Source organism: Colletotrichum fructicola, assembly GCF_000319635.2.
Source record: "Colletotrichum fructicola Nara gc5 chromosome Unknown KSG_Nara_v1_contig10, whole genome shotgun sequence".
NCBI classification, from domain to species: domain Eukaryota; kingdom Fungi; phylum Ascomycota; class Sordariomycetes; order Glomerellales; family Glomerellaceae; genus Colletotrichum; species Colletotrichum fructicola.
In genome coordinates, this window is record NW_027094060.1 from 2,794,617 (window position 1) to 2,822,151 (window position 27,535).

At 54.4% G+C, this 27,535-nt stretch overlaps 12 protein-coding genes across 12 annotated transcripts; 5 read left to right on the top strand and 7 right to left on the bottom strand.

The window, feature by feature from the left end:
* Positions 1 to 1,235: 1,235 nt before the first annotated feature.
* Positions 1,236 to 2,414, bottom strand: CGGC5_v016292 (uncharacterized protein; the record flags this gene model as incomplete). Its single annotated transcript, XM_032026379.1, has 2 exons — positions 1,236 to 2,164; positions 2,228 to 2,414. The coding sequence occupies 2 exons, from the start codon at positions 2,412 to 2,414 to the stop codon at positions 1,236 to 1,238; spliced, it is 1,116 nt and encodes a 371-aa protein (XP_031877123.1).
* Positions 2,415 to 3,779: 1,365 nt separating this feature from the next.
* Positions 3,780 to 4,784, top strand: CGGC5_v016293 (uncharacterized protein; the record flags this gene model as incomplete). The annotated part of the gene is made up of 2 exons (XM_032026380.1): positions 3,780 to 4,027; positions 4,091 to 4,784. The coding sequence occupies 2 exons, from the start codon at positions 3,780 to 3,782 to the stop codon at positions 4,782 to 4,784; spliced, it is 942 nt and encodes a 313-aa protein (XP_031877130.1).
* An 860-nt stretch (positions 4,785 to 5,644) lies between these two features.
* Positions 5,645 to 6,581, bottom strand: CGGC5_v016294 (Secondary metabolism regulator LAE1; the record flags this gene model as incomplete). Its single annotated transcript, XM_066153499.1, has 4 exons — positions 5,645 to 5,651; positions 5,716 to 5,820; positions 5,879 to 6,083; positions 6,149 to 6,581. 4 exons carry the CDS (start codon positions 6,579 to 6,581, stop codon positions 5,645 to 5,647), a joined length of 750 nt encoding a protein of 249 aa, XP_066007137.1.
* Positions 6,582 to 8,363: 1,782 nt separating this feature from the next.
* CGGC5_v016295 (uncharacterized protein) lies at positions 8,364 to 8,741 on the bottom strand (the record flags this gene model as incomplete). Its single annotated transcript, XM_032026382.1, has 2 exons — positions 8,364 to 8,559; positions 8,620 to 8,741. The coding sequence occupies 2 exons, from the start codon at positions 8,739 to 8,741 to the stop codon at positions 8,364 to 8,366; spliced, it is 318 nt and encodes a 105-aa protein (XP_031877131.1).
* A 913-nt stretch (positions 8,742 to 9,654) lies between these two features.
* CGGC5_v016296 (uncharacterized protein) lies at positions 9,655 to 10,561 on the bottom strand (the record flags this gene model as incomplete). Its single annotated transcript, XM_032026383.1, has 2 exons — positions 9,655 to 10,474; positions 10,530 to 10,561. 2 exons carry the CDS (start codon positions 10,559 to 10,561, stop codon positions 9,655 to 9,657), a joined length of 852 nt encoding a protein of 283 aa, XP_031877132.1.
* A 658-nt stretch (positions 10,562 to 11,219) lies between these two features.
* On the bottom strand, positions 11,220 to 12,373 carry alcS (the record flags this gene model as incomplete). The annotated part of the gene is made up of 5 exons (XM_032026384.1): positions 11,220 to 11,369; positions 11,435 to 11,619; positions 11,673 to 11,896; positions 11,956 to 12,045; positions 12,102 to 12,373. The coding sequence occupies 5 exons, from the start codon at positions 12,371 to 12,373 to the stop codon at positions 11,220 to 11,222; spliced, it is 921 nt and encodes a 306-aa protein (XP_031877125.1).
* Positions 12,374 to 14,230: 1,857 nt separating this feature from the next.
* CGGC5_v016298 (uncharacterized protein) lies at positions 14,231 to 14,879 on the bottom strand (the record flags this gene model as incomplete). The annotated part of the gene is made up of 2 exons (XM_032026386.1): positions 14,231 to 14,604; positions 14,786 to 14,879. The coding sequence occupies 2 exons, from the start codon at positions 14,877 to 14,879 to the stop codon at positions 14,231 to 14,233; spliced, it is 468 nt and encodes a 155-aa protein (XP_031877167.1).
* A 566-nt stretch (positions 14,880 to 15,445) lies between these two features.
* Positions 15,446 to 16,431, top strand: CRG1 (putative S-adenosylmethionine-dependent methyltransferase CRG1; the record flags this gene model as incomplete). The annotated part of the gene is made up of 2 exons (XM_032026387.1): positions 15,446 to 15,459; positions 15,519 to 16,431. 2 exons carry the CDS (start codon positions 15,446 to 15,448, stop codon positions 16,429 to 16,431), a joined length of 927 nt encoding a protein of 308 aa, XP_031877166.1.
* Positions 16,432 to 17,354: 923 nt separating this feature from the next.
* Positions 17,355 to 18,582, top strand: cdc4 (Myosin regulatory light chain cdc4; the record flags this gene model as incomplete). Its single annotated transcript, XM_032026388.1, has 4 exons — positions 17,355 to 17,357; positions 17,976 to 18,129; positions 18,251 to 18,484; positions 18,554 to 18,582. The coding sequence occupies 4 exons, from the start codon at positions 17,355 to 17,357 to the stop codon at positions 18,580 to 18,582; spliced, it is 420 nt and encodes a 139-aa protein (XP_031877134.1).
* Positions 18,583 to 19,989: 1,407 nt separating this feature from the next.
* On the top strand, positions 19,990 to 22,149 carry PRD1-0 (Saccharolysin; the record flags this gene model as incomplete). Its single annotated transcript, XM_032026389.1, has 2 exons — positions 19,990 to 21,824; positions 21,879 to 22,149. The coding sequence occupies 2 exons, from the start codon at positions 19,990 to 19,992 to the stop codon at positions 22,147 to 22,149; spliced, it is 2,106 nt and encodes a 701-aa protein (XP_031877133.1).
* A 657-nt stretch (positions 22,150 to 22,806) lies between these two features.
* On the top strand, positions 22,807 to 25,756 carry bir1 (the record flags this gene model as incomplete). Its single annotated transcript, XM_032026390.1, has 4 exons — positions 22,807 to 22,992; positions 23,051 to 23,344; positions 23,394 to 23,503; positions 23,551 to 25,756. 4 exons carry the CDS (start codon positions 22,807 to 22,809, stop codon positions 25,754 to 25,756), a joined length of 2,796 nt encoding a protein of 931 aa, XP_031877165.1.
* Positions 25,757 to 26,231: 475 nt separating this feature from the next.
* CGGC5_v016303 (Major allergen Asp f 2) lies at positions 26,232 to 27,122 on the bottom strand (the record flags this gene model as incomplete). Its single annotated transcript, XM_032026391.1, has 1 exon — positions 26,232 to 27,122. The coding sequence occupies one exon, from the start codon at positions 27,120 to 27,122 to the stop codon at positions 26,232 to 26,234; it is 891 nt and encodes a 296-aa protein (XP_031877164.1).
* Positions 27,123 to 27,535: the final 413 nt, after the last annotated feature.

Consider the following 27,535-nt stretch of genomic DNA (forward strand, 5'->3'; position numbering starts at 1 on the left):
AATGCAACATAATGTACTTTTGGTTTCTGATGTCTACGCTTGCGATTATCCCACTCTTCCACTCTAATTAAGACTTTTTCTAGCCGTTATTTGCCCCCGTTTCGAGACATATTCTTGCTTCAATCTTGTATTAGTTACCGCTGTTGTGGCGTTTTCAGTTCATTTAAGAAAAAGAGTTCACCCACGAACAGCCTTCATCACCACTGAAATATTCAGACATCTCGTGCCTTTGCTTATCAATGGCAGTCCTGCCCTCATATAGACCGCTAATGGGGGTCTTCAAGTATTTGTGAAGCCTGTGGTAAATGTGTTAGCACCTGCGCTACTCTCCGAAGGGTCAAGTGGATTCTATGAGATAGACCGTCAAGCCCAACCTTTTGTGTGCATCAACTTTGAGATATTCTCCGATGCAACTGTATCCGAGGAAGCCATTTGGTGACTTGTGCTTTTTCTCGCTGCTGTAGGTTTCAGCTGCACACCTCTGATGCCCGACGAAGCGAGAAAGACGTCCGTTACACTGGCTACTTCGACAGAGCGAAAGCCATACGTTCTTTTCATGTCCCCAAATGCATCAATCATTGGGATGACGTAGCCACCTCCAAAAGCGTCTGTGGCGACAACGTAACTATGCACATCCAGCGTCTTTTCATCGACGACCCATAACCCTGAGTCAAATCAATAATGCCTGTGTGACAGTCTGTTAAACTGACAGAAATCAGCTGACTTAAGAAGATGTCACACTTTGACCGTCGTTGAGACATACGACGAAAGTGTTGATCAACTTGGTCGCTGGCTTTAGATTGAGCTTCGAGGGAAGAAATGAAATGTATCCGCCTTTCAATACTTCCGAACCACTCATAATGAGTACAGGCTGCCTGTTGCCCGAAGACAAAGTGGGCATCACAATGTCCTTAATTTCTGCGTCCTTGTCCTATGATAATGAACGCTGAAAAGTAGCATATGAGGCCTGGAAGCATCCGTAAAATTTGAACTAACGGGCTCCGCGAACAGATATTATCTAAACTCATACCTGCAGTTCCTGTCAAAAAATCTCGTTTATTCAACGCTACCAATTTGTCATTAGTGAGAATCTACGATATTGGTACCATGAACCCCTGATATGACGATCCATGACATTTCAAAACGAACGGTGCAGAAAATCGGAGAAATGGGGCATCTTTATTTGTTTCCTTTTAACCCGCCAACCATGTAGCCATTTACTACTCTACAACCACTCAAACTAAGTCGAAGACGATACCAATGGGACTACTAGTAACAGAAATCTTCGACACGGACTTTTCTGCCGCGGCAGCCAAGCTCTGCGCAGCTTCGCCAAGAGGTGTGCTCACCAGACGTCCCCAGTGCACCGAATCCGTCGACTGAACCTCGAAATCTTCGGCTACGGCTTCCAGTTCACCTTGGACTGCTGTGATTGCAGCCTTGGTTTGATCATCGACTACGTCAATGAATTCTACCGCACTGAGCTGCTTGATCGCGAGGCCCTTCCTGAGCCACACCGAGCCCATCATACGCGCGAGACTCAGCCGGTTTTTGGTCTGGTCCTGACTATTCCCCGCCTTCTCTGCCACAAGCTTGTTCAAGAACGAGTCAACCTCCACTTTGACAATCGGCGCGGTGCCAGTCTGGAACTCGGTGCTGTAAACTTCCATAGCCGCCCCGGCATCTTTGAATGAGTAGGCCGAGGCACCGCCACCCGTCTTGAACGTTGAACGGTAACTGTTAGACTCGGATGCCGACTCCGCCTTATTGAACGCCATTCGCATGTCCGACTTCTTCGTTGGCTTCTTTGCCGGCTTCTGTAGTTCTGTTCGCGCTTCCGCGGCAGCGAAGGACTTTGGCGGGCGGTCGCGCGGTTCGGTCGGGTCGACGTTCTCGGTGATGGTACCTTTGTACCAGTACACTGTCTCCCCCTTGCTCAGCCCGAGGGGAATAAGCGAGTTGACGTCGATGATGAAGCCGCCCTCTTCCTTGGACTCGCGAAGCACGCAGTCTGCTAGGCTCTTGTCAGATCTTGAGTCGTACCCGCCTCGGGGCAGGATGTAACCGACAGCGTCGAAATCGCCGTTGGCGGGGATCGTCCACACGTTGCCGCTCTTGTCGAGAGGAACGACGCCGCAGCGCACTCTGCCGTTCAGTATTAAGACTGCAAATTTTCATGGTCAGCTTGTAAATTTGAAGAGGATCTACGCGGGTGTTGGGAATGCACCAGAGCCATCTTTGTCACCGCCGTCAACAATGTCCGGGGGCAGATACCAAGGGTCGACGTTGTCTAATGCCAACCAGTCGTTCTCATCACCGGCCAGAAGTCCGTTTGTCCCTTGTGCCTTGACGGCGATGAGACTGAAGACGCCCCAAAGGGCTATTTTGCACAAAATTCTCGCCGAGTATTGCATTTGTGGCAGAGGACGTGGCACCTAGCGCAACTAGTAGGCGAGAACTAAGGAAATCTTCATCTATCTATATAACGCAGTGAAAAAGCCTTTCTTCAAAGTGATTTAGTGGCGTACATCTTTCCATATTGTAATTTCAATTGAGGCCGAGTTCAGGAGGTCAAAACGGTGACGCCGACTATGAAGCCATGTGCTCGGCATCTTGCGATTCAACTTAAAGTTTCGATCGGAATCTAGTGCACATGTTGACCGGTAATGAGAGCCCTACCGGATCTTGCAAAAGTGTCCGTCCGTACGAGGACAGTAAAGGGCATGAGTGTAATTTGCTCATTGTTGATTTAGATGCGGAAGACCCCTGACTAATAAGCTTTCGGCAACTCCATTGGTAGCTGGGCTGTGCGTCGTTCTCTGGGGCTCGGCGAGAGTTGCTATTTCGGGCCGCAAACTCTACTGGAACTCTTTGCTAATGGACCACCATTCATTTGGTGAGTCGCTCCAACTTGAATTTGTGCGAAGCGTTCGGGTCGAATGGGATGGACACGACGAATACAGTGACTTTTGACTCATATTCGAATGCTCTTTACTGAGCCGTAAGCTCGGGGCGAACATCATCTAGCCTGCAAATTCTTGATTGGACCGCCCAAGGTCCGTCTGAAGTTATGACCGGTCGAATACATATGTACAGACTGGTAGGGGAGCTGCCGCCGTTAATTGCGTTAACTCGGCTTTTCTTCAACTCGCTCAGCAACTACGGTAGTTACGCTAACGTAATTGTGAGAACACGCAGTTGGTTTAAGGGGCGTAGACTGGCGTAGCAATAAGGGGTTCCGGGAAGGCAAACGCTAATGCGTCGGTATGACATCCCGTCGGCTACATAAGGTAGAGTTCGGCACTGGGTTCCGTGTTATTACCCACAGTAATATGAAGGTAAAAGTTTACACGAAGCGTAGAGGCCAGCCCTACCGGCAAGTCAGATCAATATCATTAAGACCACAAAGAAAATAACAAGGAGCGAGGTGTGGAAATAACTCTGTGTCCGGCCATACCGTTCGTATACTCAACGCCCATTTGGCCTGAGGTAATGAAGGGGGATGCTAATGAAGCCACGGGGGAAAACTCTCTTTAATGTAACGTATGCAGTGAGCAAAGAGACTGTGTGCAATAGTCAGCATACTTCCAGTCGCTTTAAACCACTACTGAGAATCTTCCCGGGACGAGGAACATAAGTATGCCGGAGTGAAGGTCTGCTCATGCCACATACATCGTGAGGGTCACCTTTAACATTCGTTTTCCTGGGGTTTGTTTGCATTTGCGCAACAGCCTAGCCACTCATTTACACTCGTTACATACACTCACTCAGAAGGCAAGATGGTAGTTGTCGCCGTTTGGCCCTTACTGGGCTGTCTTCTCTTCAACACCGTAGCGTCATCGGTACTCCCACGCGGCCAAGACGACTCGGGTGGACACAATTGGATCGACCATGACAAAGTTGTTGCGCTTACCCAGAATGCTTCGCCAGGTGTAGATGGTCAGCTTGAACTCCGGTTTAGCCCCTTCCTGTACGTGGCGGGAGGTTGCGATCCATACCCGGCCACAGATGCCAGCGGAAACCTCGGGTAAGCAATGAACCCCTTCCCTACCTATTACATACCCCGAATATGCTCACATCATCACTTTAGAGGTGGTCTGAAACCCACGAATGGCGGCCGAAGTGGCTGTGATAAAGGGGGAAATGCTCAAGTTTATGCCCGCCGCGGCTCGAGCCAAGGTCGCACTGGTATTATGTACAGCTACTACATGCCTAAGGTCCGCTGGGCCAAGGGTAATGATAACGGCCACCGGCACTACTGGGCTAGCGCTGTCGTCTGGATTAACCGCTGGGGATGTGTTGACGACGATGTCACCGCCGTCTGGCCTGTGGGTATTTCCTTCACGACCGACCATCTCACCTGGGGCACGGCAAACGCGGGCGATTTCTCCTTCAAGTCGATGACAGTGGGCGTGGATATGCCGACGCACCCCAAGATACAGATTCACGACACCGCGATAGCGCCCTTTACGGGCGCCGACGGCGACAAGGTCTTCGAGCGTACGCTCGTCGGGTGGGACTCGCTCCCGGACGCGGCGGCAAAGGCACTACAGGATGTCAAGTACGAGAAGACGCAGGTTCCCTTCACCGACGCCAATTTTCAGGCGCAGATGGACGCAGCGTATAGGGAGAGCTTCTATGGCGCTCTGAAGGACCAGCAGGGCTGTGACGCTGGTCGGGGGGGATCGCCGACACCGACGACACAGGACCCGGACGATACGACACCAACAGATCCTAGAGCGACAAATCCGACCGAGTCAGACCCTGCGGAAAAGAAACGTTGAGATATGTTTCTTTTCATTCATCGAGTACATAGCACAAGTGGTAATTAGGTCAAGATCTTATACCCTCATTTTCAACGCGTGACTTGCGAAGCTTCTGGGTTCTATCCGGGCGTCGATGTGCAACATGCGTTTTGTCCTAGGGGCCCTTTTTTCCGTGGTTGTATTTGACCAATTTCATCAAAGAAGCAGGCGGGTTAGAAGCCCCGTCATCCTTGGGGCCTTGCCAGTCTGAAATCGAGTTATCGCCATTGTAACCGATTTCGACCACTCGGACGAACATATCACTTCCACACCTTGCGTCGTGATCCCATTTTGAGCCACATTTTCAGGAGTCTTGTCAAAGATATCCTTGCAAAGGCCCGAAGTTTTGTTGAGTCAGGCAGCATGAACAGTGAGCTTGGCCGTGTCTAGACTGCCAATAACAGTAAATCTGATGAGCTGTGGCTTCAGAATGCTACATTGAGTGCCAACATTGCGGAGCTAATAGAATTATCTTTAGATGTTAAAAGCCCTTGAGACTATTCAGCATCGCTAGCGACCGAGTGTTTCCATAAGCTTCGCGGACTTTCTGTCTCATGCTTTCTCCTCTTTTGGTTTCTGGCCCGCAAGCGAATGGTAGTACACATAAGAGTGAATCGAGTTGTTCAGCAAGTCCTTGCGCACGTCAACCAAGAATACCTCAACTTCATCAGAAGTCCACCCCAGACCTCTAGTCAAGGGACCGATCGTGACTGCATGGATGCCATCATAGAGAACAGCTTTGCAGTAGGCTCCAATCTTGCTCAAATCCTTTCTCTTGGGCCACTCTCCCACTGGCACTTTCACGGCATCGTGGACTTGATGAACGAATCCGGCATCCTTCAAGCGCTGAGGATTAGTATCAGCTACGTCAGCCTCGATTCCAAACTTTCCGAGGCCTTCCCAGACCAACTTCATCATCTTAGTGAGCGCGTAATCGGGTCCCATCGTGCCATCGTCGCAGTTGAAGTTCCACTTCATCTCTTGGAGTTCGATCCATCCACCCGGTTTGAGCACCCTATCGTAGTTAGCATCGAGGGCAGACGGCACACGACACATAACAAAAAGACAAGTACCTATACGCCTGCGCCAACAGCTTTTCCCAATTTTTGATCGCCGCGCCCATGTTTCGAACATGAATGTAATCAATTGAGTCATCTGCGTAGAGCCACTCCGCCTCGGCATCGTCTACGATAAACGCAACGTTCGGCGGTACGTATGCAGGTTGGATTGGGCTCAAATCAATACCCGTGACTTGAGCTTCAGGGTATTCGTCACCCACTAAAGCAAGAGAGATTAGTTCTTGATGTTCGACGGTGAGGCAAGCATCAATTTGAACAACGCACTGTCAATAGCCCAGATCCCAGTTCCGGTACCGATATCCAGGATCTTCTGCGGGTTCTGGAGGGGTGCGCTATGCAATGCTCCCCCGCATAGTGTTACTACCATGCTGTGCTTCATATCTTCTCGCTCTTGTTCCGCGTCATCGTTAGGAAAGGCATATCGCCCTTCCTTGTATTTGTGGTAGCGTCGCTTGTTCTCAAAATTGAAGTCCCGAACAGAAGACGATAACGAAGCCGTGGCATTAGAGCTGGTGTCGGAAGCTGTGGAATATCCATCTCCTTCATCAGCCGGCGCATCGTTTGCCTCAAACGTCGCCTCGGGAGCTTGATCGGGGGCTTGATCGGGACCGGGTGATGCGGCACCCGGCGTCGCAGCCTCAGGTGACTTGGGAGGTGATCCCACGGGAGACTTCGTGGCAGCGCGCTGCTCTGCCATGTTTGATCGAGGAGAGATGGTAGTTGAGAGCTGCTATGAGCACATACAGTCCAGAGGAAGAAAGCGTGGCGAGATGTTGATGGTTACTGGGAGAAGATATGAAAGCGTGAGGGGAAACAAGACAGAACGAGGAGACGCTGCGAACCAACACTAGCGTTCGCACTCATTCACTCCACCCGGAGTTGGCAAAATATCCGCGGGTGGAAACGCTGCTGGGATGCAAATCCTAAACGTCCACATCTCCGTCTTATCACCCTATCATCTTCGAGATCTCATGTTACATTGGCATGCATGTTTGCATTGTCATCTGCGGCTCAGCCAACTACATCATTGCAGTCGCGCCATTCCACACAAAGTGCTCGCAACACTTTCTGAATTCACCGAGGACAAGCATTTCGACCCCGCAACTGCATGAAGAAGATTAAATCTGGAATGAAGATACTGCCTCTTTTGTCGTTCTCCGAAGGTGGAGAAAACATTTTGCAGATCAACTTAACGGTGGTTTACGGTGTTTCGGGCACAGGGCTGTCCCGAAGCTCTGGCTCGATGGTTATTCAGTCGAGGCTTGGTATTGCTTTTCGTTCAACTTCAGATTCAACATCCAAGAATTTTACTTTCCAATACATTCTGACCATTAATTACCGCGAACTATGCCCTCCATTCTCACATTCTACGGAGTCCTTGATGATCGGGAAGCAAGCTCTAGAATATCTTTCAACATTCTTCTAATACAAAAGGACTGCAATCCCACGTTGCATCCTCATCTAAATCTGACAGATCACTTCTTAGCCCTCCTAAGTATGTGGCATTCAATGGCCACGTATGCTTTACGTCCGTTCTGTGTCCGGATAACCCAGGTTGCGATCGCTGGCAATTCTCACGAAAATATTGACAATGATGATTAGCAATTTTCCTCCTCCAAGGGCTACCGCTTTGCAGCCACGAGAGTAATTGAGAAGCAGATTAAATTAATCTTCCTTTGCGTAGAACCCAAAGCAGTTCAGAAGAACTTTGTCTAACTGCTGGAAAAGGGTTTGCCATTCAGGTGTATAGTGACGCAGGAAAGTAGCGATAGCGGCGACAAATACGAGGACGAATGATGAGGTCGGATGAGAAAAACGAATGACGAAGAAGATCATATGACATCGATCAACTGAACCATTTCAGGCCAACAACCACGCCGAGTAGAGGTAAGCACCAAGGAAATAACTCTAATTCCTAGGATAGTCTCATTTTGTTTCAAAACTAGGGGCTGACACAATGATTATCTGCTTTTCTATGGTTTGTATTGTCCATCTAGGAAGTCATGACACCCATTTTCCGGAGCCTTGGATTTCTTAGATACGGCATGAAAGACTTCAGTTGCAACGGTTTCTCTCCGCAAAGCGTCGCACTGCTTACGTGGCATGCTTTTAATTTGTCTATGGACGACTGAGTTTGGTCAAAGATCACAATATAGCACTCAATAGCATGGTACGAGCTGTGACGGTGACGGTGGTACTTAAGCTACTTTAACCTCAGGTTGGAGATGGCGTCTAATATTGTCTAGCTCTGCGCACCTTCTGCAATCTTAGATTTGGTTATCAAACAGTTTGCATCTTGGTCTTGGTTGCATGATGCACAAAGAAATGCTGGCAAATTCAAAGTACGTATCGTCTCATAGTAGTCTTATTTCATTCTTGTGAAAATCTCTTATTAACATTGAATATTAAGCAAAACCGCTCGCTCTTGATCAATGACATGTCTCAGCCCACGCAGCCTGAGCGGATGCCAAAGTTCTTATCAACACGTCTGCTGCTTGGTAACCTGTCCACAGGTACCCTTCGTCCACACACTCCACTGACTGCAATCCGTCGTGCGCTTGCGATCGATATGGACGTCGCAGCCGACGTAAATCCCTCGCGACGTCTGGCCTCCGTGGTCGTATGGGAAAGGGAAAGGACCCCAGATTGTCGTAGATGAGCCCTTGACAGTGGTTCTATCGAAAGTGTTAATCTGAGGCCTCGGTTTCTCTGTGAGAAAGTCTGGTTAAACTTACACGCAAACATTGCAGGACGCTCCCCTGCTCTGGAGGTTGCTCTCAGCCGGTTCGGCATCGTGGCGGGGTGTAACGGCCGCCGTTGCGGCGGCGACACAGGAGAAGAGAGTAAGCAACTTCATTTTTTTTTCGACAAAGAATGATTGTGGTGTAATTCCTGCATCGTTGTGGCCTGCGGGACATTGATTCATTTATATCTATCAAAGCGTGATGATCGACCTGTTAGAATACGGATGCAGCTCCCGAATATGCTATTTATTTAGAGTTTGAACTAAGATTGGCCCATAGGGCGGTAAGATGAGTGCGAGCAATTCGCGCCCGCTAGGATGTGGCTTTTTCCATTGACAGCGGCTGGGACGGATCCCATGGAGGGCCTGGCCGCGGCTGTAAATGGCAATGAAGGTCGGGGGTCCCCTTGCTGGACGAGGGATCTTGTTGATAAAGTCGGGAGTGTGCAATTTGAGTACGCACGTCAATGACTTGCAGTGAAGAAGTGTGGGGCTCCAGAACGGCACCTGCGGCACATCATGGGCAGAAGAAGCTCGCAACATCTCATTGTCCAGGCATGGCCGCTGAGTAAGGCGGCCCAAATTAAGTAGGACAAAATTAATTAATCCGTCAACGTGGACACTATCAAAATGATAACGACGCTAACTTCATACAACTGAAGAGCACTGCTCACTACATGGGTTTTCACCTCATCCTCATTAGATCATCTGATCAGAAATTGAGCTGCATTTCCAGCCCGCATAACTGGGTCAAATGGTGACAATCTGGGCAAGGGCATTCATAAGCCCAAAGTGACGAAGGCTTGAGTAGCACAGAGGTCATGGAAACATTGCGATGTGGAAAATCATGGGTACTTGACGGTTTTGTTTTCCATGACGCTAAGCGGCTCTTCTGCATTATCCATGGAGCTGTACACAGTCCCCGTACTAGCCAACTCCGCGGTCTTAAGCCAAGATTGCTTAGTTGAAGCTTCCTGTCACCAGCAGCTTGACATCCATGATCCATTGCTCAAGCCTCTGTTAACATTCACTCCCAGCAACTGAATGGCATTTCGATAGCCAAGTCGACCAGAAATTCGGGAAACTCCTCTCTCATCCGCTCCAGAAAGCCATTACTCTTGAGCCACACCATCTGGGCGATACAAAAATGAAGCAACAACTCGCGAAACTCATCTGAAGCCTTGGTATTTTCGAAAGCGTAAATGATCAAGCCATGCAAGGTTTCGAGCAGCTCTGCGTTCGGAGTGACGTTGACAAAGCTGATGCGGAGTCTCCGGAGACAAAGCTCTCGGAATTTGTCGATCGCGTAGGTATCGGCGAGAACATAGAGTCGTGCGTGCAGCATGAAGACTTCGGTGTAGCCAGTATGATTGCTCGTTTTCATTTCGGTTGCCCATGTGGAGGTCGACTTTGGCTTTCGCGGAGGCAGGCCTTGGTTGAAGCTGTGATAGCAAAAAATGTACTTCGGGACCCATCGGTCAATAGCCTCTGACATCCAAGAGTTGATTGATAGAAATGTCTGGTTGTCTGGTCCGTTCTTGGCGTACTCCTGTGAGTTATCATTGCTGAGGCCCTCCAGGGTACTGCTGTCGGAGGAAGGCTTTTGTTGAATAACTTTGCGAAGTGATGGGGTTGGGTAGGAGCCCTGGTACGCAAATTCGACGAGGGCGAGGAAAACATCATCTTCAACCTCTTCCCAGATGACCTTGGCATTCTGAGACTCTTGCATGCCTCCCGTCAATAGCGCTTCGAGGGGTCGGAACAGGAGGCTGAAGGCCGACTCGTGAATGGAGTACTCCTTCTGCTCCTTGCCAACCACGAAAGTGATTTGTCTGGATTGGAAGATACTGATATCGGGAGCGTCAGCCAAGTAGAGAAGGAGAAACGAGCTTGAAGACCTACTCTTCCGTGGTTCGTTTCCGCTTGAGAGACATGGTTGCGAAGAATTCCAGCCGACGCGGCTAGGACGGCAGGTGGAATCGGGTTGCAGACCGGGTTGGAGAGAGGGTTGGAAGCGATGACGTTGAGTATGGCAAGAAAGATGGTGGGAAACTAGAAGGATCGAAAAAGCAACATAAAGTTAGGAAAGAACGAAGCAGGAAGGAGACTGAATGCCGACGGCGAAACGGGTCGAGCCTTCCCTTTGAGAGCAGCAGCTCAGCCACGAAAGAGGTCTTTCCTGCTCAGGTCTACCACCCAGCCAGGTTGGGGGGGGGGGAGCAAGAAAACATGAAAGAAGGGGAACGTCAAATTTGCCTACCTAGTAGACTTGCTTTCGTTGGAAGCCTTATATCGCGAATCTATTCGCAAACAGGCTGTTCTTATACCGACTTTCTAGGTTTCGTATGAACTGCCGTTGCGGCCAGCAAACCTGCTCCTTCCCTGGGAACGGTTGCAGCTTCTACGGACTTCAACCTGCCCTGCTGGGAACAACCACCAGTCACGAAGCTCCCAGACAGAAACATGAAGAAACGATTTAACGAGTGCCTTTTATTGTTCCAAATGCATATGTGTGTTTTTGGTGGGAACAAGCTGTCATTTTCTGATGCAACCCCCCCCCCTGCCCAGTAGCCCCCTTCAAGTTGATTGTCTTTAGACTTGACTCCTCTCGCTCCTTCCTCGAATGACCCTGCTCAAGTCACCAACGGGAACCTCCAGAGGGAAGTCGACCGACGGAAGCAGGATGGCAAAGATGAGCCACCAACCGGCCATACATGTCACGAACGCACACGCCCCAGCGGCCTAAAAGGTACCATGAATCAGGTTTCATGTCTTTCAATGCTGATTCCAGGAAGGAAATGACTCACCTCCAGAAGTTTGGCCGCAAACGCTGAGTTGCCAGTGAAGTCCATGGCCAGAAACCAATAAGCGGCAGTGATGAGGCCAAAGACAGGGACGAGCGTCAGGAAGATGACGAAGAAGACGATGTTGGTTCGGAGGGAGCAAACGAGGAAGACGAGGCAGATCATACCCATGGCGAGGGTGATGAAACCTGGCAAACCGATCAGCGTCAATGACGAGTTTGCCATCAAGAGGACGACTTACCGAAGCTGGCATTGAAGCCTTTGGTCGCCAACCCTGCGGCCCCAGCTTCACCCGCCGGGGCGTAAGACGAAAAGGCCGCGAAGGACGGGTTAAGGGTTCCGCCGAAGGAGGCCCAGAAGGCTCCGAAAGTGGTGAAGACCGTCGCCGGGAACGTGTTGCCGAGGACCCATTCAAGGAGACCACCGACAAACATGAGAAGACCGCCAAAGAAGAAGTACGTGGGACTGCATGATGGAACATCAGTCAAGAGTTAGGGGGGGGATGAGAGGACGTTTAGACTTACATGCCCGCAGCACCGCTGCCACCAGCACCACGCCAGCCCATCAAATCGCAACAGAGGGGAGTCAAGGAGATGAGAAAGCCCACGATGGCACTGCCACAGGTTAGTAATCATATCCTCAGACATACATGTTGTCATGAAGGGCTAACATTGGCGTCGGGTTACCAAACGTCTTGCGCAACTCGCCCTTGACCTGATTCTGCGGCGACAGGTACAGCTTCTCGAACAGCTCGGGCGAGATGGAGATGGACCCGGCCGTCTTCATCCTCTTCAGGGCGTCGTCGCGGCTCATCTCGGGGTGAATGTACTCGTCGGCGTACTCGTAGCCGTTGGCGTGCGGCGTCGGCGGGCCACGGGGCGGTCGGTGGTGGCCGTTGTGATGGGAATGTGAGCGGACTTCCTGGAACTCTTTGTGGTCCATGGTTGCCATGTTAAATAAAGGTGTATGTCTCTTGATACAATGATGTTGATGACGGAGTAGCTAATGATACAGGAAAAGGTTTGGATGAACAATGAGGAACAAACAACAAGAGATGTCAGGGACGCGAGAGCAAGATGAGGTGAACCTGCCAGAGCCCTCCATTATGAAGGCCCCCCAGGACACCACAACGAGTCTAGTCTATCCCCCCTCTGCATGCTGCCTTACACCCAGAGGAGGAGGACATAAAGCCTCCGACATGGGTATGAGGACCGGCCATCTTGGCAAGGACCTGCTGGCACGGCCGGTCCAGTCGGAGAGTTGGCAGCAGGACCTCCATCGTGGAGAACGAGACGGGGTTCTTGCCTTGCCATCATTGGGGAGAGGCATTGGACGAGGAGGGCATTTCGCTAGGGCGACCGGCAGAGAGCGTGGAGGGTTCGGCACAAGGGATGATGGGTGGTGACTGCAAACCCCCCGGATGCCGGACCGGGAGTGGCATGATGCAGGATCTACAGAGGATGATTCGCCCAAGGCGGAAGTTTCTTGTGTGGAGGTCACGTTTGGGGTTCGAGGAGGTCTGGACGTTTATGGGTCCTCCTCCCATGTCCCCCAACTAGACGGGGTTGGGATGTGACAGTGAGGGGCGCAGACGTGCGAATCTGGGGAAGTTTTCTGTCAACGTCTCAGTTGGAGCCGTCCACCGTACGGCCGGTTCTGTTTACGAGGGGAGGAGAGAAGACCGTTGTGACGAGTCGATTGGGGCTCCAGGTGAGGCTGATTCGCTCATCTCGCGTGGAGGCAAGGGAGGGCGCAGATGTGACGAGACAGCGGCCAACGGGAATTTCTGACAGAGAACTGACAGAGAACATTAAGAATGGTCCAATGATGTCTGTGCTGGCCGGATTGAGACGGCAAAGCGAGGGGAATAACACGGCGGACGGGAGGGACGCGGAGCCCGGGCTTGCAGTAGCGCATGCGGCCCACGCGAGTATCGTTACCCGTGAGCGCCTCGACATACCATAGTAATAAGAAGGCTCTTAGCTCCAAGTTCTCAGCACACGCAGGTTGGGTGCGCTGGTCTAGGAGAGGGGGAGCTAGACTAATACGCGTTGGGTTGGTTTGAGTTTGGGGATGAAGCTTCAGCTTGTGTGGGGACCCGGCGACTGGATGTGCAAATTGCGGGGAAAGCTTGGGACGGATCAAGGGAGCAGAAGTCGGGGTAGCGGATGAGGCGTGTGCGTCGGCCGTTTGTTGTTGGACTGAGGATGAACAGGGGTTGGGATTGGAGATGAGATGTCGGGAGATGGGGTGAGACGAGTTTCTCTGAAAAGGTGAAGAATTGAATTGGAGCAGAAATCCAGACTCATGGGATGGGGGCTGATTCTCTGCTCGCCGGAAGAATTTCGTGATGGGATCACTTGAGGCTCAAAATCCGGTCCGGCACCCGACGGACGACGCGCTAGGTTCCTTACCCCAGACTTGGCAACTTGACTCGATCACACCGGGGGAATCAATGACAAGATCCCAAGACCCTCGATCTGTTGGAGTGATCCTGCATGCAACAGAGGGGGAGAGGGGTGGTGGTGGTGGTGTGACCTGAACGTCGTCACAACTTTAAAGGCACCATGGAACGGAGCTATCTCGGTGAGGCCTCGCCAACGCGGCATTTCTTCACGATGGATGATCCAGGCGTGTGTGTTTGGAGGCCCGGTGCCTGGGGCGGGGGGTCACGCATTCCCAAACTAAAGGGTAAATTCTCGTAATTCATTTCGTAACAAACATGTCAACGTGGTCGTCCCGTCGTTCTTGGCACAGCGCTGCTGCTGCTCTTCCATCGTGGCCTGGGCTACGCTACGCTTAGAGCTTCCCCGCAGACTTCATCGCTCGCTCCCCATCGACGAGGACGCACCAGCCCTCGCCTCCGACGGTGCCGCCGCCAAAGCCCGCGACGACGGCCTCGAAGCCGCCCTCGCCGCGCGCGTACTCGAGCACGGCGTCGTCAAAGGTGCCCGGCTGCAGCCAGACGGCCGGGATGCCGAGCTCCTTCGCCTCGTGGAGGACCTTGAGGGTGGCGGCGGGCGGGGTGATGATGGAGACGGAGGTCTCTTTGGGGTTGGGCAGGGCGGCGAGGTTGGGGACCGCGGGGTGGTCCTTGCCGGCTGCGTTGACGGTGTTGGAGGTCGGGTTGATGGGCGTCGCGGGGATGTTGTGGTGGAGGTACCAGGCGAAGACTGGAGGTTTTATGTTAGTGGTGCTGCTGTTGCGTGTCTTGTGAGGGGTTATGAGAGCAAGCCAGTGATGTGTGAGTGTCGATTGAGTGAAGTGGCGTCGCTCCCTCTTATCAGCTCACTGAGTGAGCGAGAGAAGGATTGAAGAATGACGGGGTGGATGACTCGGGGAGCCGGAACGCACTCTTGTGGCCGAACTTGGCGGGGTTCGAGCTGGCGCCCACCACGGCGAAGAACTTTGACGAGAAGAAGGCGCGGGCGGTGGCTTCGGTCGACATGTCGGGCAACGATACAGTGACCTCTAATCGTGAAATGAACAATCACAAGTGGTGAGGGCTCGACATGAGGAAGAGCGAGGTGATCGGAGATGAGGGGTAGGGCGGCTCGGCGGTTTTCGAATCTCCATGCCATAAGGAGCTCCGAGCACGTCAGGTGGAGACGCTGTGGCCGAGCCCGAGGCCACATCTCAGTGCGCCGCGGGCGGTTACCGCCCGCGTGGGGGGCGGAAAACTGGGGAACCACGGCCGATGAGGCCTGGGCTGAGCCGCACGCTGCTTGATGTCGACGGATACCTTAGTCAGTCTGCCGGTTTCTGAGGCTTTCGTGACTGGGCTGTGGCAACATCAGTCGGCTGTCTGGTGCCGTGGGATTTTGCGAAAGAGCCGAATGAGGAGGATAAAGAGGTAAGGCGGTGCCTCTTTGTTGGGGATTGTTACAGATGGGAGGCCAGACTTGAACTTCATCAAAACATCAACACCAAACGGAACTGTATCCTTCTCTTTGGCGTCAACAAGCGCCGACCAATAGCAACACACCAATTACAGATACACAGAAGCATTTCACGATGTCTGTCTTTGCGTATGCAAACCCTCATTTTCACGCCACCACATCACCGAGAATAAGCTGACCATCTCCAGACGCTCCACGTTCAACGCCGCTGGATATGCGGCTTTCCGCCCGTCATACCCAGCATCGCTGTACAAGACGATCCTGGGATACCACAATGCCAAATCACCGAATGGGACGGCACTGGACCTAGGCTGTGGCCACGGCCTCATCTCACGAGAACTGGCACCGCATTTCAGCAAGGTCATCGCCATCGACCCGAGCGCCAACATGGTAAAGCAGGCATCAGAGTCGACGACGGACCCCAAGATCACGTTCCGCCAGGCCAGCTCCGAGGACCTCTCCTTCGTGGAGGACCAGTCTGTGGACCTCGTTGTAGCGGGTCAAGCGGCGCATTGGTTCAACTACTCCAAGGTCTGGCCCCAGCTCGCCCGGGTCGTCAAGAGCGGCGGCACGCTGGCATTCTGGGGTTATAAGGACAACATTCTCATCGGGTACCCCGAGGCCAACGCCATCTTTGACCACTTCTGCTACGGCGAGGGGCAGGCCTCACCTGCTTTCCCACTGGAGACGATGGGAGAGTACTGGGAGAAACCAGGCCGCCAGATCCTCCGGGACAACCTGTCGGTGGTGGACCCGCCCTCGTCGGAGTGGGAGAAGGTCAAGCGGATCATTTACGACCCGGACCGCACCACGTCGCAGATCGGGGCGGACGTAGCCCCCGAGGCGGCGTGGCAGCGCAAGACGCTCAAGCTGGGCGAGTTCGAGGGCTACGTGCGCACGTTCAGCTCGTACCGCGGGTGGCGGGACGCGCACCCGGAGATCAAGAGCCGGGCGGAGGGCGGGACGGGGGACATTGCGGACGCGCTGTTCGACCGGCTGCTGGAGGCGGTGCCGGAGTGGAAGGCAAAGGGCGACAGGTGGCGGGAGGTGGAGGTCGAGGCGGTCTGGGGGACGACGATAATCCTGGCCAAGAGGAAGTGAAGGTTGTCATCGAGGGGTGGAGGAATGACTCGCCGGCTCGGGGCCTGAGTCTGAGGTGTCGGGACGAACCGCTCGAGGGCGATCACAACGTGCGAGAAGCGACGAGATGTTCATTATCAAGACGACGGCCATGTCATGACATAAAAGTGCGGTGCATAATCTCGTGAAGTGACGATGCTGCGAAAGTGATTGTCGATAGTGCACGCCATGGCCCATGAAAGATGACTGGTGCCCAGTTGGCGGTGGGAATTGGGTCGCTGGCGGCCATGGGTGAAGGAGACATTCGCGACACGTCATTGGCCGTTCGGCGACGGGCCTGAGATTGTGCGGGTCCCGCGGCGCTCGGCTCCTGCCACTGCGACCCCACCGGCCCTCGTTGCCCCGTCAGGTTTCAGGAGTTTTGGCGGATGTGTCGACTGAGATACTCCCAAACGCTGCACCGGGCGGTGGCACACTGTGTTCGCCTTGATTGCCTTTGGTGGTTTGCTTGCTTGCCTGGTGCAGTGGTAGTGGTGCTGCTTACCGCTCGCCGCCCGCCCAGGGTGCCTCCCGTCCCCCAATAGTGCGCACAGCGGTGCGGCGGGCAGACTCACACCGCCCGTCTGTAAACCGCATGAATAACGGTGACTGGGAATCCCCATGGCCCAGGGCCGGCTTGGATAAAAATGAACATTGGATAAAAAAGTGGCAGAGGACAGGCCAACAGCAGGATAAGGAGAGGGGAGGGGAGGGGGGTTTGAGAACATAAAGCGTTTCGACCGCCAAACATTCAACTTGCAGAAAACATCATTGTCCTGCTTTGCTTCTGCTTCGTAGTTTTTTCGTCTCAATCAAAACAACACATCAAAAGTCTGCCTTTCTTTCGCCCGTCCTACCAGAGAACAGAACAGAGGAACCAGCCGTACCACATTACACAGACCAGAATGGTGAGTTTTGGAGTCCCCCCCAATTGCTTTTTTGTTTTGTTTTCCACCCCCACCCCTCCCTCACACAGAAAAATGTAAACAAAGGGAAGGGAGGAGCCAGTCAGCCATTCGGCAGCCCCTTTTTTTCGACGTGAGTGGTGAGGTACTCGCCTGGAGGAGTCGAAAAACCTGCCTTAGCGTGTGGTTGGTTCAGCGGCGAACCTTGTAGAAGCACTTTGGGCGGGAAAATTGCAGTGGGAGAAAGAACGAGCAGCCCGCCATCCACCCGCCAACAGGTCCAGCGTCCAACCCAAACAACAGCGGCCAGCCACGGGGCGAACTTTCCGATCAGCGGCGGCACCAACCAACCACTGCCAGCGACAACAGGGCAGCAGCACACTTTGGGACTCGGCGCCAGGCTAGAAGCATCCGACTCTGCATCACGACATTTCTGTTCCTTCCTCCCACCCAATCTTTCTCCCACTGCATACACCTCTGCGCGCCATTTTACTTCTACATTCTTCTGCATCCGCTGCGACGCATCACAAACCGCAACCCCGCGAACACATCGAGACCTTTGCGCAGACACGCAACCAGAACTTCATCTCCAAAATGGCTTCTAACCAGTACGACGCTCAGGCTTCGACCAACTACAAGGAGGCTTTCTCCCTGTTCGACAAGCGCGGCAACGGCCGTGTCGCTATCGACAGCCTCGGCGACCTGCTCCGCGCCTGCGGCCAGAACCCTACCCTCACCGAGATCCGCGACCTTGAGAAGAACGTCGGAGGCGACTGTGAGTTTCCCGCCCAATCCTCGGTGCCTGTCGCCGCCGAACACTTCGTGCAACGCGACACGGCACGCGATGCGAATGAAATGTGAAGGGAGAGAAGACCGGCGATTGACTTTGCACATAGTCGACTTTGAGACCTTCCAGCGCATCCTCAACCGCCCCGGCGGCTTCCGCGACCCTGGCGAGCCCGAGGAGTACTGCCGCGGTTTCCAGGTGTTTGACAAGGACATGACGGGCTTCATCGGCGTCGGCCAGCTGAAGTACATCCTGACCAACCTCGGCGAGAAGATGACGGACGAGGAGGTCGACGAGCTGCTCAAGGCTGTAGACACCAGCTCCGGCCAGGTCAACTACACCGGTACGTTTTTCGATGCCTTTCGCGCAGGCAAGCCGTCCACGCGCAACAAATTGCTGACAACAGAAACAGAGCTCGTCCGCACCATCCTTGCCAACTAAGCGGTCGCCACCTAGGTGACGACAGAGAGGAGGCATTCGAGCGAGTTGTACGACATACACGGGAGAGAAAGATCAAGAAGAGCAGCTTACGAAGACATTTTGCATGGCTGGCACGATGGGATGGCGTTTGCTTTGCGTTGCGTTGCGTTGGGCGATTGTTTCGCTACTTGTAGGGAATTTGGGTATTTCCGGAGTTTGCTCGTCAGAGGCTTGCTCTGGATCATCATGTACGGCTCTCGATAGAACCGATACCACAAAGAAATAAACACTTTGATACCTATTTGCATGTTCACGTACGGACGTCAGGAGGTTGCGCGATGTGTGCGTGCGCGGGACAGCATCGAGGGTCATGCTTGTTTGTTTTAGGGGGTTAGATGTGGCTGCGGATCAGCGGCATTGATGGCAATCAATTGATCTCATCCATTTCCACAACTGACTTTATGCTTGATCTCTCAGCCGTCTTAATCACTCGGCCAGACTATGCGGAAGATGTCATCAGCAGTTTGTTGCGGCCATCCCCGGTTGTCTGCCCAGCAACGCAGCACCCCGCATTAGCCGATGCCGCTGTCTTACATAATCTTTCTCAGTGTCGGGCGATGTGGCCTGCGTCGGGACATCTGGACGTGCAGAAGGGTCCAACTGGGGTGCCACTGTTTAGTCTTAGTCCATTGACCATCCCAACACCTTCGTTAACACAATTGAAACGATGGCCCAGGTGATTGAAAGAGATGCGAGTGCTCTGCAAATGCGCGGATGCATCTAGAAAAAATTGTCTCCATACAAGACAGCACATAGTCGGGTAGGACAGCAAAGGCGACAACTGACACCCCGCTTGCCTCAGCGTGGGGCGGATGTCGCAGCGGCGGGAGCTTGGACTGGACGCAGCATCTCAGTCGCTGGCAGACGACGTCCCGCCGTCAACCACTAGCCACCTTCCACTTAGACATCGTCCCCGCCTGAGCTCCTGCAAGTCACCACCTCAGTCCACTGCTTTGCGTAACTACCCGCGCCTGCCTTACTCGAACTCTACCTCGCCTGCTGTACCTTACCTGACCACCACCAGCATAACCGCCTCAGCCAGCTACCAACCACCGCATCCAACCGACCCTGCCTCAGTGACCACCGCCTCACCTGGTGCTCCTGCTTCCCCTCCCCCGCTCCGACTCTAGACCGACTGATCGAACCGTGTTTCGCCCAGTCGCCGTGGCGTCCTTCGCTTTCTTCAACTTCAAGCGCCTACCCCTCCTCATATTCTCCTTCTCCCTCTTCTTCCTCGTAACATCTCTCATCCTGGCGGCCCCGCGAGCAGTTCCGAGAATCACTTCTCTCTTCGCCCAGCTGCGATTCAAACCGAACCCCCTCGTCGCCACTCCCACCTCCACATACCGCCCGTTGGTGACCGCCGCCATGACGGTTCCCGACAAGTACAAGTCGCCGCCCCAGGCACCGCCCGTCTTCACCGGCACCAAGGAGTCCATCGTCGGCGATTCCAAGAAGATCTGCGACCAGACCCGAGCCCTCCTCGACAAGCTCGTCGCCGAGATCCCCGCCGAGAAGGCCACCTTCGACAATGTCATGCGCCCCATCGCCAAGGACGAGAACGAGAGTGGCTTGTCGACTAGAATACTCGGCTTCTACCAGTACGTCTCTGGAGATGCTGCCTTGCGCGAGGCGTCCACCGAGGCCGACAAGATCATGGACGACTTCTCCATCGAGGTGAACATGAGGGAGGATGTCTTCAAGCTGATTGAGGCCATCCACAACCGCAAGGACGCCGAGGGGCTTGACCCCGAGAGCTTGCGTTTGCTCGAGAAGGACTACAAGAACTATATCAAGATGGGACTGGGTCTGCCTGCTGGCCCTCAGCGAGACCGCTTCAAGGAGATCAAGAAACGTCTTAGTCAGATCCAGATCGAGTTCCAGAAGAACCTCAATGAGGAGAACGGCGGCATCTGGTTCACCCCTGAAGAGCTTGACGGAGTTTCCGAGGACGTCATTGACGGCCTTGAGAAGGGCACCGGCGAGAACGAGGGCAAGCTCAAGCTGTCTTTCAAGTACCCGGACCTCTTCCCTACCCTCAAGTTCGCGACGAACCCCGAGACGAGACGCAAGGTTTTTATTCAAAACGAGAACAAATGCAACCAGAATGCTCCGCTGTTCAAGGAGGCTATCGTCCTTCGCGACGAGGCTGCTCGCATGCTCGGCTACCCCGACCACGCCTCCCTGCGTATTGAGGACAAGATGGCCAAGACCTCCAAGACCGTCACAGATTTCCTTGGTGACCTCCGTTCTCGCCTCGCCGCTGGCGGTGCCAAGGAGGTTGAGCATCTGCTCGAGCTCAAGAAGGCGGATACCGAGGCTCGTGGCGTGTCAAACGACGGCAACTACTACCTCTGGGACCACAAGTTCTACGACCGATTGATGATCGAGAAGGAGTATAGTATCGACGAGAACAAGATTGCCGAGTACTTCCCCATTACCTCTACCATCGCTGGTATGCTCAAGATTTTCGAGGAGCTTCTGGGTTTTGTCTTTGTGGAGCTCAAGCCCGAGGATCGTGCTACACTGAGCCCTACTGGCAAGGCCGATGATATTGCTTGGCACGAGGACGTCATCATCTTCAGCGTCTGGGACGATGCTTCTGAGGGTGACGGCTTTGTTGGCTACCTCTACCTTGACCTCCACCCGCGTCAGGGCAAGTACGGCCACGCTGCCAACTTCAACCTGCAGCCTGGCTACCTGCAAGCGAACGGGTCTCGCAGGTACCCTGCAACTGCTCTGGTCTGCAACTTCAGCAAGCCTACCCCCAAGAAGCCTTCGCTGCTCAAGCACGACGAGGTTGTTACGCTCTTCCACGAGCTGGGTCATGGCATTCACGACCTCGCTGGCCGCTGCACTTACAGCCGTTTCCACGGAACAAGCACTGTGAGAGATTTCGTCGAGGCGCCATCCCAGATGTTGGAGAACTGGTGCTGGACTCCTAGCGTCATCAAGTCTCTCTCCAACCACTACCAGACCGGCGAGAAGATCCCCGACGACCTTATTGAGAAGCAGATCTCCACTAAGCATGTCAACGCTGCGCTCTTCAACCTTCGCCAGCTTCACTTCGGCATCTTCGACATGACTGTCCACACCCCCAAGAGCCACGAGGAGATTAAGAACATGGAAATGTCGGAGGTCTACAACGAGCTTCGCGGCCAGATTGCTGGAATCAAGGGCCCCGAAGCTCAGGGTGAGAAGAAGTATGTTGTACCCCTTATATCAGGCCCAACCAGTTTTGATGCTAACCATCACAGCAACTGGGGCAACGGACAAGCCTGCTTCGGTCATCTTATTGGAGGATACGATGCCGGCTACTACGGCTACCTCTCATCTGAGGTGTACTCGACCGACATGTTCTACTCTGTATTCAAGGCCGACCCCATGAACGGCAAGGAGGGCCGCCGTTACAGACACACCGTTCTGGAGAAGGGCGGTAGCCAGGAGGAGATGTTGACCTTGGAGCAGTTCCTTGGCCGCAAGCCTAGCACTGAGGCCTTCTACAAGGAGCTGGGCATTCCTCAGTAAATGCTGATTCATGTTGAAGCAAGCAGTGTCGTAATTGTATCTTTAGCATTGGTCATCATAAGATGACGGGGAAACAGCCCCAAATAACACTGTTAAAAGTCCGTGCAGTTCAGTCTGCTGCTTGCGGGAAGTGATGGGATACTATCGATAGTTGAGCCACAATAGCCATGAGCTCCAGCCACTTCCAACTTGAATGTCCCGCAAGGGTTCATGTCATGCATCCGTCAGCCACACCCCGCCGGACCCACCACACTCCTGCCGCTAGCAACGGGAACAGCAGAAGCTGAATGTAAACAAACGCGACAGATCTAGCCAATGCGATTGGGGCTCTGCCGATCCAGCCCACGCCCGGCACACTCCCGTCCCTCGCTTTTATCACGGCCGACGCCGTCATTGCGCTTTCCCACACCAATTCAACAACAACTCGCTACTAACCTTCGCAGCTCCAGCATTGCTATTCTCTTCCACGGCCGACGCAATTTACACTCGAACCTACACGGCCCTAATGCATTTTTGCTGCGATTAACATTTGCTTTCTGCGATCGACGCGCCGCCCCCCTTCACCCCTTCGCAAACGCTTCGCGTCCCTGATCGCGACATTCATACCTTCACCAACTTCAGCCCGTACCCGACATACCATACCAAATCATATCCGCCATGTCTTTCGAAGGCTTGGTTCCCGCCGAATTTTTCACATTCGAAGGCCGTCTTGCCTCCTTCAAACAATCCTTCCCCCAACCGAAACGACGCGCATCTGGCGCTGGAAAGGGCGCATCTGGCGCTGGAAAGGGCGCATCGAAGAACCTGACATGGCCGCACGCGAAATACCTTTTGCCCGAGGACGTACGTTTGAATTCAGGAGAAGATATCGAGAAGGAACACGCGCGCTAACTTGGACCAGCTCGCGAAAGCAGGTTTTGTGTGGCGTCCGTTCCCCGAGAACCCAGATAATGTCGCGTGCTTTTTGTGCAATAAGTCCCTCGATGGGTGGGAAGAAGGCGACAATGCCCTGGAGGAGCACATTAAGCACGCTCCCAACTGTGGGTGGGCTATTGTTGCCGGCATTGAGGCGAACGTGGGCGACCTCGCGTCGGAGGATCCTTCCAGCACCCGCATGATCAACGCGAGGAAGGAGACTTTCGGTGGGCGCTGGCCGCATGATGGCAAGAGAGGCTGGAAATGCAAGACTAAGCAGGTCAGTCGCGTTCCACCTGCATGTTGATTCCTGCGCTGACCATTCACAGCTTGCGGAGGCCGGGTGGAAGTACACCCCTTCCCTGGAATACGATGACATGGCGACGTGTACCTACTGCGACCTGGCATTAGACGGGTGGGAACAGGGTGACAAGCCTTGGTTAGTGTCTTGCCTTCTCCCTTTGTGGACCTAGCTGACATCCCCAGGGACGAGCACAGCAACCGATCACCGGAATGCCCATTTTTTGCCCTCGTGGAACAGTACGGCGCAACCAAGAAGCCCAAGGCCAAGGCAGCTAGAGGCTCCAAGACCACGGCGCGATTGTCCGTTCAATCTGTAGCGACAGCGGCATCAGATATTACCACCCTTACCGACGCGCCCGCCGAAGTGGACGACAGCGTTTTGACGACCGCCTCGATGCCTGGCAAGAAGGGATCGAGAGCCAAGAAGGCCACGACGACGGCGAAGGGCAGGAAGACCAAGGCGAAGAAGGACGAGCCTGTTGAGGTTGTAGAGAGCGAGCCTATGGAGGCTGAGGAGCCAGCACCACCCCCCAAGCCCGCGCGCGGTCGCAAGCGCACAAGCGACGAAGCCGACGAATCTGCGATGACCGTCTCCGAGGCACCCGCACCGAAAAAGCGCGCGCCGCGTGGTCGTAAGGCTGCTGCAGACAGCTCCGTCATTGACCAGTCGCAACAAGACATTAGTATTGCTGATGCGCCTGCACCCGCCAAGGCACCCAAGGGTCGCAAGACCGCTCGTGCTTCCGGTACCAAGGGAACGCGAAAGGCTTCGGGACAGTCGCTCAAGTCGACGGCTTCCACTGCCTCATTAAGAGCTGCGCCCGGTGCTTTTCCCGAAGAAGATGACGAGATTCAACGACAACTCGAGGCGGACTTGGAGCGTCCCTTGACTGATGACGAGGACATCATGCAAGACTCTGATTCCGAAAGGCAAAAGGTTCCTGCTCCGAAGACAAAGATCAAGAAGGCCCATGTGACCCAAGATGAAGCGGCCAGCCCTGAGCGGGCAGACAGCCAAATGTTCGATGCCGAGCCATACGTAGCCGACGAAGCAGCCGTCGACGAGGAGTTGAAGCAGCTCGAGGCCGAGATGACCATCGACGAGCCCGAAGTCCTCGAGGTCCCCAAGAAGGGACGAAAGGCAGCTGGCCCTCGCAAGGTCTCGAAGCAGACCAAGGCTCAGAAGGCTAAGGCTGCGCCAGTTCCTGTCGAAGAAGACGAGCTGTCCATGGCAGTCGAACCGGAAGCGCCAGTCGAGCCAGCCCAGCCTGAAGAGCCTGTTGACCCAGAGGAGGACGAGATCAGCACTGCTACTGTCATCACGACGACTACCAAGAATGCCCGCATGAGCACCAGCAGCCGTACGAGCACCGGCAGCACCGGCAGGAAGCGCGGCCGCCCGTCCAAGAAGTCGCTTGAACTGCGTGCTTCCCTCGAGGCTAGCAAGACAGAGGAGGTTGATATGGTCGAGCCTGAGATGGCTGAGCCTGAGGCTGAGCCAGAGCCAGTTGCTGAGCCTGAGGTCGAGCCTGAAGAAGTCGTCGAGCCCGAACCTGAGGTCGAGTCTGAGGCCGAAGTGGAACCCGAGGCTGAAATCGGGGCAGAGGAAGTGCCTGAGCAGGACGAAGAGGAGGCGGACGAAGTTAATGAGGTCTCCGCAAGGCAATCATTTGCGTCGGCGCGCCAGACACCAGCGCCAGCTGAACCGCAAGAAGATGAGGCAGAGGATGAAGATAAGCCCCAAAATGAGAAGGAGGACGAAGAAGAGGAAGAGGAAGAGGAAGAGGAGGAGCCTGAGTCAGAAGCCCCCGAGCCAACACCTCAGCCCAAGCAGCAGCCGAAGAAAAAGAGCCTTCCCCCGGCATCGTCTTCACCCGTGGTCGCTGCTCCCTCGACACGTCGCAGCCTTCAGCAACAAACAGCGGCCCCGCGTATTTCACCTGCTCAGTCAGCTCGTCAACCAGCTGTTTCTCCCTCGCCATCTCCTCAATCCTCCGACGCAGAGAACCAGCCGCCTTCCTCAAGATCTGCTACCGCAAAGAAGCGTGTGATGCAAGCACCTTCATCCACGCCGGCGCGCCCCAACTCCCCGACCAAGCGCAAGGTTCTGGCTAGCCTCCAGAGCACAACACCTTGGACCCCGGTCGATATTGACCTCATCTTTGGGTCGCCCGAGAAGTCGGACAAGAGGAATGCTGTTGACAGGCTGCTGCACAAGGGCATGGAGCTAACCAGCCCTGAGAAGCGAATGACGGTCGAGGAGTGGATCCACTTCAACGCGAACCAGGCCGAGGAGAGGCTGCGTCAGGAGTGCGAGGCGATGGTCAGCAAGTTTGAGAACGAGGGTACCAAGGCTATGAATGTTTTGGAAGGCCTGGTTGCTGAGTAAAATGTTTGCATAGCGTAGAGAGTTGTTGGAGCACTGGCATTCAAGATAATGATTGGTTTCATGTCATGACACAAAAGCATACACAGGCAGTGCGGACGCGCTTGACTTGGCTTGACAGAGGCGTGCAGGTGTTGGTTCAAGAAAGGGTTCAATCACGGCGGGGAATCGTCCGGGTTATGTTGGTTTAAACAAGGCATTTACAAAAGACAATGGAAAGCAAAGGGTCTGTTTCTTTGACAGTAAATATGCCACTACTATTATTGATTGGTACAAATAATGAGGGTGTTCGTCTATTCTATGCATCATTAAGAAGCCATCCTCCCCGAAAAGGTATGTTTGTTTCTTTCCCAAATATTCGTCTAACATCGTGAATCCAGTGGTATCGTTCCGGCATGCAAGGGGGGCTGTTTTCTCTCTCATTCCTTCCTCACTCAACACACTCTTCAACTATCTTTCGTTTTCGTTCTACTAACGCTTAGGTGCAGTGCTCGACGCCGTCAGCGTGGGTGTGGCACTCCTGAGGAGCGCTGGAGGTGGTCGCGGCGGGCGCGGCGGCGGTGGTGGTAGGCGCAGGCGTGTCGTGGTCGTGCTCCTCCTCGAGCTCACCGGAGCATCCGACGCCGGGGGCGGCGATGTCATACGCCCAGACATCGATGGCGAAGTACTGCAGCGCGTCGCTGTCGACAACGCTCAGGCTGGCGTTGTTCTTGGCGAGGTCGAGGACCTCCGCGTAGTCCTCGGCGTAGTGCTCGACCTGGCCGAGGGAGACGGTGGGCACGTGGAAGGCGCGGTGGAGCAGGTCGGTGGCCCAGAAGGTGTTGAGCTTGGAGTTGGCGACGTTGTAGCCCAAACCGCAGACGGAGGAGAGCGGGCGGCGGATCTCGAAGGAGAGCGGGCAGATGACGGTCTCCTCGGTGGCGTTGTCGCCGCGCCAGTGTCCCGCCCAGCCGGACTGGGTGGCGCAGTTGCGGTCGGGGTCGTCGCAGCGGAAGGTCATGGGGGACTTGTCGGCGGAGACGACGCGCTCGTACCAGCCGACGGCGGCGGCGGTGGAGGCGTTGCCGAAGTACTTGCGGACGTGCTCGGAGGCGTCGCCGAAGCGGAGGATGTGGTCGCGCGCGTGGGCGGCGAGGGACTGCGTCTCGGCGAGGGCGACCTCGAGCTGGGCGCGGAGGGTGGCGTTGCAGGACTGGTGGATGGGGAAGGTCTTTTGCCAGTCCTTGGACCAGGAGTAGGGCTCGGCCGGGGTGGGCACGGAGGCGGAGGGGGTGGTGGTGGTGGTGGTGGTTTCCTGGCGGACGGCGAGGGGAGAGGCCGAGGCGCTGGAGAGGAGCAGCATGGCTGCGGTGAGGGTTGTGTACATCATCTTGAAGGTTTGTTTGGTGAGGTTGGTTCAAGGAGCTTGAAAGGGCTGATGTAGTTGAGGTGAGCTAGGAGCTTGGGAAACAGCTTGAGCTTGGAGCTTCATCGAGGGTTGGTGATGGGGAGGTATGCGGGTAGTCTTTTATAGCTGCGGGATGCTGCGAGGGAAAATTCTTCTTCGTCGAGAGAGTAGTTCCGCAGCTTCGGGACGCCAATGGGGATTCTTTCGACATGTCGAGCCAAGACGCGAGCTAGCAGTTTGCCCATGAGGGGTTTGCTGCTCGCGTGGGTTCGTCGGTCGTCGTTCGTCATGGCCGCTCTGCCAGGCTGATCCTGCCATGATCCCTCCCGGCCGTATGTGCTGATCGGGCAACGACATGCGCCGCGGGTATGCAGTCATCGCCAGTCATCTCCTGC